General features: G+C 37.5%; 1 protein-coding gene across 4 annotated transcripts in view; it reads right to left on the reverse strand.

Moving 5' to 3' along the window:
- Nucleotides 1-13,073, reverse strand: part of ERC1 (ELKS/RAB6-interacting/CAST family member 1) — a 291,365-nt gene that overhangs the window by 35,071 nt on the left and 243,221 nt on the right. For all 4 annotated transcript variants that reach the window (XM_051633488.1, XM_051633479.1, XM_051633469.1 and 1 more), the window contains one exon: nt 491-592. In XM_051633488.1, the coding sequence (XP_051489448.1) occupies nt 491-592 (102 nt within the window). The remainder of the gene's footprint in view (nt 1-490; nt 593-13,073) is intronic.

Genomic DNA, 13,073 nt, shown 5'->3' on the forward strand with positions numbered 1-13,073 from the left:
GTGCTCATTTGGCACAGAGGCTAGGATTTCCTCATGGGAAATGAAGGGAACTGCTTGTATGCAATCCATAGATCAGAAAGCTGATCCTGGAGCATGATTTCCTGCTACTGAAGACAAGAAACAGTCCTGGACACTCCACACACTCAAGCAGTAAGCCTGAATTACTGAAGTTTGAATATGCCAGACAGGACTCCAGTCTGGCAATTTAAGAGCAGAAAATTTCTTTCTTCCCTTTCATTGTCTGCCCCCTCTTCTCCACCCGCTTAATAACAGCTTGGTACTGGTACTGGGATCTGTTTGTTCACATTTCAGGAGTTTTCAAGGAAGCCAGCACAACAGCAACATTCATTTCTGGTTTGTAAGTGCACGCTGGAATGCTATTTTTGTTACAAGGTACTGCAAAGCACATCAGGGAAAATTACATTCAACTCAAAACAATCGCCCCCCATACTACAAACTACTTTACAAGTGAAAAAGAGAGACACATTACCTGGTCAGGGGAGGGCTTGTGGTTGGTTTGGTTGGAATGGGATGAGGATTTGAGGTGGTCATCCTCATAGTTGTCAGCCATCAGCTTCATACGATTCTGAGTCTATCAAAAAACAACAACAAAAAAGAATCTCTATCTGTCTTCTAATGCAATCCTAAGGACTAAAGGGAGAAGGGTACTTATGCTGTCCTGTATATTTGAAATCCATACATGGAAAAAAATAAGACAGATGCATAAAATGTTAGTAGGTATTTTGTAGAGAACTAGTGAAAACGGTGAGACACATTCCAAACACTTGACTTTGAGGGTAAATTTGTTTTGTACTGAAGTGGCTCACCTGACTTGTACCTACTAAAATTTGTGCTGTACATGTGTGATCAGAGAAACTAATTTATTTTTCTAGAACCTTGGGGTTAAGGTTCAAACACCATTTTGGAGACCAATTCAATGAAAACACTGTTTAGCTGTTCCTAAGTTAGTTAAAAAAACAAAAAACAAAAGAACAACCAAAAAACCCCCAAAGAAATACATCTATAAAAGACTGTAAACAAGCTGAAAATAGGCTATTACTTAAATAGTCCACCCAGTTTCCATATACAAATCAGTTTTCAATCAATGTACCAGTGAGTCAGAAATTTCTGAGACTGGTCAGAAAAATGTGAATTGTAGAAAAGTCTTTGTGTGAGGAAAATAAAATGTTAATAAATAATTCTTTGGGAAGAAAAGGTGACATAATAGAGATTTATAAAAGTAAAAACTCAATACAGTCAAGCAAAGAATTAACAAAATATGATACAAGTTTTTGGTTTTCCTTCAACTCTTCAGGAAATACCATGTTCTATCAGATATATAATATTTAAAAACACAAAATACAAAACAAATTAGGTAAGAATAAATGGACTGCCTTACCTTAAGATTACCATTCTAGGTAAGCAAGTGCAATGAACATTAAAATACACTACATGCCTCAGTATGAAAGGGACAGCATTAGTGAGATAGCCCTTTTAACAGGCTATCCTGAAATGAGGTCCCCAAGCACCTACAAACACACACAAACAAGGAAAGAAATCCACCTGGGCAAAATATCCTATCTCCCCAGCAGGGCTTACAAGGACCATCCAAGCAGCAATCACACCCTAGAGGTAGCCAAGAAGGCACTGTGAAAAAGCTGGGTCTAGGATCTTGCCAAGGGAACTTCTAACCCTGCCTCAGCTGCTCTACTTAAAGTTATCTGGATGCCACCGGCACTGGGCACTCACACCTGGAGCAGACCCAAAATGGAGTGACGAGATTTCTCCTCCCAGCTCATAAAGTAGAAAAAGTCCTGTTTTGAGCTTTGGGAAATCCTTGTTTAAACTAAACAAAACAAAAACCAAACCAAACCAAAAGAGGCTGGCCAGATCTATGTTAGCTATGATACACAGTAAATTATGTATAGCTACACATATTAAATAATTGGAGATGCACTAATATTAGATGCCTTAAATGAAGGCTCGAAGTTCACTGTAAAAATGCCAGCAGTTGATTCAATCCCATAACTGAATGGTTTCTCACATAAACCTCCAAATTTAATGAGCATCTCGACACTAGAGAATGTAGATTCTACTTGACTTTACTCAGACCATTATGGAGAAGGTCTGGGATTTGGGTCTGGATTTGATTTTATTTTGGATTAATTTAACAAAAGCTAATAGTGAACTGAGATTAAGCAATAAGCAATTTAATCATACAAAATCTTTATATTGTTTGCTTTGTTTCGTCAAACAACTTCTGAATTCCAAGTCTGACTCACCAGTCATAAATCACTACTGCAACATGCTACATTAATACTTAAACAGTTTATTGTAGAGACATTTTCTCCATATTCATTATTCCATTATATTTAAGGTTGGCTCTAACAATTTCTTCTTCGCAATGAGAGCTACGAATTGTAAATTAATTCACATCTTTTTGGAAATTTCTGGTTTTGATAATAAATAATAACTTCTCACATGATTTTCAGCACATATGTGAAAAAAACTATTAAAAAGTAGAAGTTTATCAAAATCTTAGTACAGCACATGAACTTTTCTGAGAGAAAAAATAGCTTTTCTCAGAGCAAGGTGGTACATTTTCTGATACTGCATGAAAAAAACCCTTATGTTAGCACTAACATAGGAAGCGAAGAATATAAAGATCTAAACATTTAAACCATTGGATCTCTTCTCAAAACCCTGAAGTGGAATTGAAGGGGCTGTATACTTCTGTCACTCAACTTCAAGTAGAATATCCTACAGTTAATACTTGGCAGGAGGTATGGGAAGAGGCTAAAAGAACTGGGCTCGTTTAGCCTGAAAGACAATGCTTCTTTTATTACTTGATAGAAGGAAATACAGAAGATAATCACCTTCAGATAATTTTATATCTATCAAGGCTGGAGTTTTTAAAAGAAGAGGAAGTTAAGTTCCAAAATTCCCCCTAGTTGCTAAATATGATTTAGCTGCTTAGCTCCATTACAGCTCTTCAACCATTTTAACCCAGAAAAATCTCTGCAGCATCCTGATGATGACAATTGTAAAGGATCAGTTCACCTAGGAAGACATTTTCTGTGTTCCCTCTTTAACCCAACTTGACCTTCCACTGCTTCTGCTGTTAACCTAAGAGGGCATGTTCGTGTCTTGGCAAGAAAACACCAAAAAAGTATTGAGATTTCACCACAGGAATTAATTTGCACATTTACTGTTGAAATCAGAAAAAAGTCAAGAGAAGGAAGAAAAGCATTTTATTTCCTGATGGCTACTACTAGAAATTATTTTCTAAGATTAAAACTCCAAGCAGTGTTGAAAATACAGAGTAGAATAGTGTTTTTCTAATTCTCTATGGCTTCTGCTTAGGACTGGAATACTAACTGATGAACTTCTAACTGGAAATTTTTTAAATAACTGGAAATACATTAACTCAGTTTCTCCCCTATTGCTCCTCTCCAGAAAAAAAAAAAAAAAGTTCAAAAGGATGGAAATTTCTAGAGCATATGGCTGTTGCAATGATTTAAAAACAAACGGTTTACTTTACTGTGGGGAACCACTCCAACATCCTGCAGTCCTGAGCTGCTTTGTCATGGCGCTATTATACAATCCTCTCCCACCTTATGAGGTTATGGCTCAGATCCTAGGGCAAACATTTCTACATCACTGCAAAAAGTATGAACAACAAAGTGGTTTAACCACTGTGTCCTGTGAGAAAATAAATGAGCAGTGCAGACAAATCGGTTGTGTCAGAATTGCTTTTGCCTAAAACCTCCCGAGCTTGTAAGCAGAACCAGTGATGATAAGAACTGGATGTGAGATCCAAATTTTGCTAAAAAAAAAATAAAAAAAATAAAAAAGCAAATAGCATGCACCATTACAGGTACCTTCTTCATGCATGTGCAGCTAAAATACTAGAATGAAAAAAACAGGACAGAACTCCATAACTTAACATGTTTCTTCATTTTTTTCCAGGTTTGGTGGGGGTTTTTGTTGATTATTTTTTTTGACCGAGCAGATTTTGTAACCTTATTCCTTGCTCTCCAATCACACCTCCCACCCCTAACCCCACACCTTGTCAAAGTCCTTAACACTCTTTAGTCTCCCAGTAATCACCTTGCAAAAGAACAGTCCCAAACCCTTTAGACTGGTGTCAGTTCTCAGTATTGCTAAGGAGCCATCACACACTCTCAAGCTTCACACTGAAAGCCAGGAATGACTGTGGAGAACTTCCCACACCTGGTCTGTTTAAATAACCCCAACTTCCACTGGTTATATATTATATACTCTAGTACTATCAGACCTTTCTCACTTTCCCTCCCTGCCCCCCAGACTTCTGCAGTTGTCTTTTTGCCTCTCTGGTACACTTATTCTTAATGCTCTTCTTGCTTCTTGTCATTATTTAGCCTCTGCCCTACCCCTTGCTACAGCACGCAGTTATATTAAAAGAAAACAACATCAGGAGAAAATAAGAGATAAGCTTGTTTAAATAATACATGTGAATGGTCAACATCAGCACTTTTAAATGTGCTCTCTTTTCTTTTGTTGTTTTGTGGTCCTGCAGGGACTTAACTGTATTTTCACTCTGCTTTTTCTGGTTATCGTCTAGTTTACTTCTGCTTGAATTCTATAATGTTTGGGTAAACAAGGAAATTGCCATGGAGTAGACTATTTCTAACACACCCAACACCTGAAAACCTTCATTCCAAACAGCACATGTATAATATTTTAGCAGCCAAAACTGCTGCCATGGTGAATTTTGTTTAAGAATCACGAAGTTCCTTCTTTATGGATGTGCAGCTTCAAAGCACACTCTCACCTATAGGTTTCTAAGTGCAAGTTATTTTATGCTCACTGCAGCTGGTAGCTTGTTTGTGCACCTCCACACTGAAGACCAGATTAATAGATCTTATCACAGTTAAACTGTTACATGAGAAAAAACCAGAACCAATACTGATCCACAAAGTGTAGGGAAAAATGAAGAGACATATTCTGGAACGTAGCTGGTAAAAGCTAGAGGGTTACTGCTCATGTCTAACAAGCTCTTTATAGTGGAATTCCACATATAAATTTGAAACCCACAGATTTGACTACAGATACTGTCTCTATTTTAAGGAATGCACTAAGTTGTATGTTATAATGAGAACACATACTTGCCTTAAGCATTTCTGCAAGATAGCTGGTGTTCTGATAACCACTAGCCTGCCAACTTTTTGAAACCAAATTTTGTTTGTAGGAATAGCACATTCCTGTATCTCTAGAGAAGACCTCTAATAAACAGTAGATACTGGCACATACACTGTGCTGCATTAATCTAGTCTGCTTCACACTCACATTGCAGTAACTTACTCAAAGAGTTTGCATCAAATCTGTTTCTCTGCCATGTAACACAGCAGAAACCATGGCATCAGTGACTACTTTCTCATATTTTTTTTTTTTAAGTATTTGAGTAGGGTAATTTCTGGCTTTGCTAACTAGTCTAAACAAGCTTTATTAATCCTTTAATGTTGAGTTTAAAAAGCCACATTAAATAAACATTAATATAATGACTGCACTTGTGACAAATGGATACGTGGTGGAGACAGTGTGTCAGTGAGTTAAAGGAGTCATCCCCCTTAAATATGAGTTGAACATTTCACTGGAAGCACACACAAATTCAACAGCTTAGAAACCTTTTCACCACTAATTACATACAAATATAATGAAAAAATTAAAAACATTCTTTTTTTCTACTTTGTGAAATCAGTATCTCTCAAAATATAGTGAGCCATAATCCCTGTATATATCCAACCAACTCCCTGCTGGAATCTCACTGTCAGAAACAAGGAGAGAATAATCCCTCCTTCTCTGGTGTTAGAATATGATGCCTGTAGTAACTGTGTTGAATAAATCTATACCTACCTTGAATACATGCCTATCTTGAGCACAGGGTCTTTAGAAGATTGTTTCAATTATTTTACTCTATGCCCCCTTCCTTTTGGGAGATAATGATTTAATGATAATGGAAGACATTTTTCAAATTTCTAAAGAGATGGCACATGCTGAGTTGTCATTTTTGCTTTTGAGGTTTAAAAGACTTCATTAGTTAGGTTTGGATTTCCTTTTGGCTATGCTTAAGATTAAGTGATTCCTCTATTAGCAGCAAACAAACACCATGTTCAGCTCCACACAAATGAACACTATTCTGGTTACTACAGTTCTGTACATCCTGGAGCCTGTGTTTTTGTGAGCCCAACAAAGGAGCATGCAGCTGCTGGGGTTTGTCAAGGGGTGCAGGCTTTAACACAGATTCTACCTGAGACAGAGCCTTCTGCATTGACTGTTGGTAATATTCCAACAACGTGACATTTAAAAGTTGCTTTATCAGCCCAGCTGATTTCTGTGTTTAATGGTTTTGTTTTTCTGTTAATCCCCACACGTGATAATTACAGAGAAGCTTAATTCTGGAAAATGAATATTCAAAACCTTTGAGCCAAACTAAAGAAGGCAGATCATTTAGATACGAAATTTTCTCCAAGGCTTGACATACGTAGATGCACGTTGATGGATTTAAGAAATAACTCTGAACTAAAATTTTCCCTGTACAGAAATATCTCTTCGAGCTCTATTAGCTCCTCAGGAGATGAACAAATAACTAACGGTGGGTTTGCCTAATGACATAGCTTTTTGAAATCTATTGCTCTGAATCCTGTAGAGAGGAAAAGCAGCGACAGAAAAGACAAGCCAAATCAGATCTTGCACCTGGGATTCCCGATTGTGTTATACCACATGAACGTTAATTATAGTTCCTTTAGCTCTCGTGTTCTCTTTAGAGATAGGTCAAGCTGTGTTTAAGACTGATCAGTGTCAATTGAACTGCCTTTCTCTTATTTCTTTCACAAGAACTGGAATCTGCCCAGTCCCAGACTTAAAAGGAAATAAAAATATTTACAAAATCCTTTCTTCTCTCATGGCTAGCTACTCAGAAGCAAAGCAGGCATGTTAGTTCTTTGGCATCTTAGCCACTGCATGGAAGGGTCTTCAGAAGCAAGCTCAGTAAGGTGTATTTTCCTGTATCTCAAAGATGCCTGAAGAAGGGCTGGACTCTGACAACATTACCACAATACTGTAAACCTGATTTATACTGACTGGGTGGCCTATGCATCAAAGTAACGTTTCAGACAAGGTCATAAGGTCATATGAATTACTAGTATTCCGTGACAACAGCCTCAAAGAATTCTGAATCCCTCAGACTACACAAAACCAAAAAAATTACTTAATGAAATTGATATGAAGACAGCAACAGCAAGCAAAATGAACTGATGTTTTTAGTTCTTACGATGAAATAAGAGAACTGGTTATATTCACTTTCCAGTAGTGTGCACATACAACCTCTATACTCCAGGCTTAAAGTAAGCAGGTAAGTAGTTTTTGTGTTAAAAGCCTGCCCTGTGGTGCAGTTTGTTAGGGCAAGTCTGATCTTGGGTTTCATGCCACAGCAGAGAGGAAGGGCCTTAGTGCAGAATTTCCTGCCAGAGAATATGCAATTGGTATCCTTAGCTGCCCCATGTCCTGAAAGCAGAAAAAACTCATTTATTTAAATTAACTTAAGAGCAACTGCTTTTTGCTAAATCACACTGCTACAACCACTCTCCATCTATTGTGCCATCTTTATTACTTCTTTCATCAGTTAAGAACTGATTTATTTTGCAGACAGCATGGCTACCCTTTAAGAACATAGGAGTCCACTTTACTACCCATTTTATGCTGGCTAATGAAATCTGTGTGCTTTGGATTTGTATCCTACATCTTCTAAGCACGGCCTTCAACCCTATAATAATCTCTTTCTCCAGCCTGCCTCTCCCACAGTGTTTCCAGGCAAAAGCCAGTTGGGCTTCACAAAGCTGTCCATATAACACTCAGTCACTCTGGTTTTGTCTCTCAATCCTTCTCTTAGCCTTAAGTCAGAAAGTTTCTCAGTCCAGAGACACCTATGAAAACTGATTGGCAAAATCTCTTCTAGGAATTTATATACAAGATGTATCTTACTGTAAAATCTTAAAACCTACTCATGATCCTCTCTTTCAACTAAATCATTTGTAGGCCATCTGCTCATGTATATCTACATACACCTTTCCTAGCTGATGTAATTTGGAAGTTTTCAGATCTTCGTCTATTGTGACTGTGTCTTTACAATAAATACAGTAAAAGCATTCCTTTATCAAGGTATTTGGATTTTTGGATGGTATACAGAAGTGTTTTTACCACAGCTCTTTTGGTCTTATGTATTTTGTTATATGACATACCACTTCAAATGCATTTGTCTGCAGCTTCAAAGAGCTGTTAATAGTGACCCTCCTCTACACATGCTGTTCTTGGCAAAAAAACCAGTTATGTTCAGATACAAATTCCTAGATGCTAAAGTGATGTGAGCTGCTCAGTATCATCTCAGCACAGACTGTCTGTACTGCCCAGAACCCAGCTCTGGGTGTATACACGAATGTGTCTGTGTCTACATGATATAAACAGTGTTGATAGCAACTTAAAAAAAAAAAACCCACACCAAAACCTCAAGACTATTTATGCTTGTTCTGAAATGAATTTTAAAAGCTGATGGGTATAAAAGAAAAAGAAAACCAGTATTATTATTTTTCTGCCTCTCTTTCATCTTTGAATCTAGGCAAAACCCTCCATGATAACTGCTGGAAGGAAGAGTTGAAAGGGCATTTTCTTTGACAACCAACAGAGCTTTGCTACCCCAAATGAAATTAAAGTTAAAAATTTTCTCTGTACAGCCAATTATTAGACTTGACATCCATGTTGAAGAGTCCTGCCTCCTAAGATCCATACAAACACACAGACATTACATTCCTGTCTGTCCACACCATGTGCGCGTGTGGTCTGCAGACACAGGATTCCTGTCCATCCACACTGTCCCTGTGTTTGGTCCACAGAGGCAGGATTCCTGCCTGAGCACACAGCAGCACATGTGCAGTACAGCACTGGACAGATGATTCCTGTCCATCTGCCCTGCTCTTGCAAGCAAGAGGAATCACAATAAACCAACACGTTTTTTTTCTTCCTGCAGAGGTTGATTTTTCTTATTTAGTCTGCATCAAAGCTTAGATAACAGTATTAGCTGGAAAGACTGAAACACATTCAGGTATTCTACTATGCTTCTGCCAAAATTATTCCTACCAAGGAGAGAAGATCTTTTCCTTTCTACAGAATCCATGACACACAATATGTAGAGATGTGCCAGTTTGGTCAGATGAATTTCTTTAAGATGTCTTCATTTCAGACAGTATTCCTGTCATTGCCTGCTCTACTCCTAATCTGTTGTCTTCTATGATTTACACTATATGACGCCATTAAATATGAGTAGAGACCCAGCCAGTGGGAACCATAATGAACACTGTAAAGCTTAGGAAAAAATATTAGAAAAGTCCATCTCTGCTATAAAACCACCAAAAGAAAAAGACCTGTGCAACAAGATAAATAAATAGCCAGTCATACCTCCAGTGTTTTTGCCTTAACAGTCCTATTACTGCAAAATCATTAAACTTAAATGGGAGATGCCACATGTTAGAGAGCCCTGATAAAGCAGAGGAAGAAGTAGAGATGAAGGAATAGCAGGACGGGGGCACCCTCAATTGACGTATTTGCAACTGGAAGACCTGGGAGGAAATAAGGAAGTCTTTATATTTTTTAAGTGCTCTTTGTATCATAAAAAAAATATTGCTGGCTGGCAATGGAGAAGGACTAGGTAGTTTTGATAATCCATAAAGGGAGGAGGTGACATCTAGAAATCTTTTTATCACCATCATAGTGATGAAAAGGATGGCGCTGGACAATAAGGAACTAGTCTTAGTCTGAATTTCCCAATGTGTGGATCCTTCCCAAGAAATCTGTGGATTCTCCTTTTTCAAGTCCAGAAGAACATACTGATCCATTGCCTGTTTCTCTAAGAGGTATAGAAGAGGCTTGAAAGGTGCACAAAATTAAGATCTGTGAGCATAAATATCTTCCCTTAAAAAAAACACAACAGAAACAAAAGCAAACCCAAACCAAACGTATAATGAGAAGGTACAGTGCTTATAACTTTCATAGAGCAAATAAACCCATGCAGCCTTTCAAGTTTTTAACAACTTACAAATGTGTGTGTTTTTAAGGATCACTATATTGCTTTTATTATTTTTTCAGCACCATTAATCTCAGCAGTTGGCAGAAGTTTGGGTTGCTAGCTGCAATAAAGGAGGTGAAGCCAAGGTTTTATCTGCTAGTATTTTGGAGACGGAGGGCACACTGGCTTGGTATCAGAAATTACAGTTACGTTTCAAGTTAATGTGAAAAAAGTAAGAAGAGTAATTTCTTAAACTATTTTGAGGACTAAGTGTGGTACAATGGTGATGCTGAATGGGAAAAAAGTTAAGTCTTCCCCCAAAATAAAAATCCACCTTAAAAACAAGATACCCAGGTTGTTCAGATCCTAAGAAGAACTTGGCTGGAGTCATCTGTGAGGGCTCCATTTATTTTTTGTTTACTCAACTTCAGGAAATATTTGTATGCACATTAAGACAGACAGTAATTGGTGGCAAACAGAAAGAAAGAGAACAAAAGACTAAGTTCTTTGAGTGTAAAGTTGTGCTCAAAGAGAACAGTACCCCTAATAAAATGGCTACCCCCCTCATCAGGGCTGTATTCAAGATAAAAGACCATTACTTCCCCCAGGCACCTGTATTGTCATCAGAGGTTAATAGGTATTCAGAGACTAAAGTCTCTGGAAGATGAGAAACTAATAATCACCTATACTACTGACAATCTAAAACTGTGCAACATGTTATTGCCAAGGTAGATTCGGTCCTATTCAAACCTGACAGTGCTTGACTTCCTCATTGATCTTATATCCACATGATAAATGTTTGATCATGCCAAGTAAAATCAGACAGCAATCTTTTGACAGCTGAATTTCAGACTTATTTTTTCATTGTGCACAATCTTGGACTAATCCCTGAAAGCATTTCTTGATACTGAAAAGACTCAAACCTTTGGTGCCACATTTAAGACACAGAAGGGCAAGCAGAAGGCATTCCTTTAATTTTACATTCAAAACAGGTCCATGCAGAGACAGCAGAACAAGAGTGCCCTAAAGATGATCTGTCAAAATCCGTGCCTCGTATTTGACAGCATTGTCTGCAGACGCCCACTCAAGGGAGGGACTGGAAGCAGGATCTCCAGCAGTATCAACTTTCTCATTTTTATCTTTCGGAGCTGGCAGCTGTTAACAGGATCCTTGCAGCCTCCCAAGTTAGCAGCAAGCAGAAAAATCTCCATCTCCTCCCTACAGACATTCGCAAATGTCAAGTGGCAAAAACATTACTCCTAGGGAAAAACTACACACCTTTTCTTTGGTCGTTAATATTTTTTTCGACTTAGCAAAGAGGTGTAGGGAACAGCAAGTACTAATAAGGAGTAAAATGCGTAATTTATTCAGCACCAAACCTGAATAGTGAGTTTTTTAAGACTTAGATTCTTTAGAACATAATACCAGGAATTTAACAGAACTGAGAGAAGTCTGCAGCCATCAGCACCTGTCCGTTTGCAGAAGCTATCATGAGTAACTGACACCTAATTTAATAAATCTATGACTCCTTTTGGTAAAGCTAATATACTATCCTATCAATTTCTACAACTTAGTATGCAAATTAGTGAAGGGTTAGTATCAAGAAACTAGTCCTAATTGACAGCATGTATCTCAGATTTCTACCCGCAATATGAAATGTCTGTTTTCCCCTGCAGGATCTATTAATTAGCCTGAGAAATGGTGTACTGGACTAGGCTCTATCAGATTAATTCAAAAAGGGAAATTATTTTCAGAATTCTAAGCAGGTTAATACACTGGATGAGAAAAAAATTCTGTAGACTCAGAGTGTTTCAGTACATAAGCTCAAAAATACCTGAGACCACGGCTCATCAACAGCTTACTATTTACTGAAGCTGATGTTCATTCTGTACAGTTAAGACTTAATTTTTCATTATAATTTTTTAAGATGGAGGGGATTAAAATTGTCTGTTGCAGACTATGTATTTTTCCCTACTCAAGCAAAAAAAGTACTGATTGTGTCCCCTGATAACACAGCTAATTCCCAAATATGCACGATATTACAGATCATTAATTTTCATTACATTTTTCTAGGTGCACAATTCTTTCCACCATTCCTCCTTCAAGTAAAGAACACATTACTGACTTATTAAGTCATACAACTGTTAATCTGTAATCTACTTGAAACTTTCTATATATTTAGTTTATGAAACGAATCAGTCACCTCATATCTCTGATATCACCTTCTCATTACACATTTTTGGAACACACCTTGCATCATCTATCACCTCACCAGTTACAGAACTTACACAAATTAAAACCAATACTATAGCTGGTAAAATGCTGCTCAGCTGTCTGCTACTGCCTTTCTACCAACTACCCATATGCAAATTGCTTTTTGCATAAGACCGTGTTTGAAGTCACAGGTTCACTAGAGTTTTTATCCAAAGAGAAGTAACCACAAATAAAGTCTTGCTTTATATCTTTAGTGTGAAACTGCTTAGTGTTTTCCATGTTGCCAGTGGGATAATGCCAATAAATGCAGGAACAGATAAGCATAATGTGTACCAAGTTAGCTTTTTTTGAATAGAGATGAGGTAAAGGGACGTGCATCTTCTACTGCTTGCCAGTGCTGGGCAAAACAGCCCAAATGAGCAGGAACAATTTAGTACAGAAAAAAACTGCATCCAAGCAACAATATAACAGTAAGGATGGTTACATGATCAGCTTTGAAAATCACAGTACTTTTACTGAATTCAAACAAGTACATTAAAATCTTCCTGTATCTGAACTTTTGGTGTGAAATTCCCGTTCTTCACAAAAAAATATATTCATGGGTTTATCTCATCAAGATTATTTACATGTTTAGGTGGAATCCTCTCTGTCGCCACAAATTCAGAGTTCCCTAAACACTGTGTCTAAATGACAAGATTGAAATGTAATCATCAACTCACTGTATTTTCCAGTCAGCCTTCAAACATCATCAATTCAAATACCA

The sequence above is a fragment of the Apus apus genome, chromosome 1, assembly GCF_020740795.1.
Source record: "Apus apus isolate bApuApu2 chromosome 1, bApuApu2.pri.cur, whole genome shotgun sequence".
NCBI classification, from domain to species: domain Eukaryota; kingdom Metazoa; phylum Chordata; class Aves; order Apodiformes; family Apodidae; genus Apus; species Apus apus.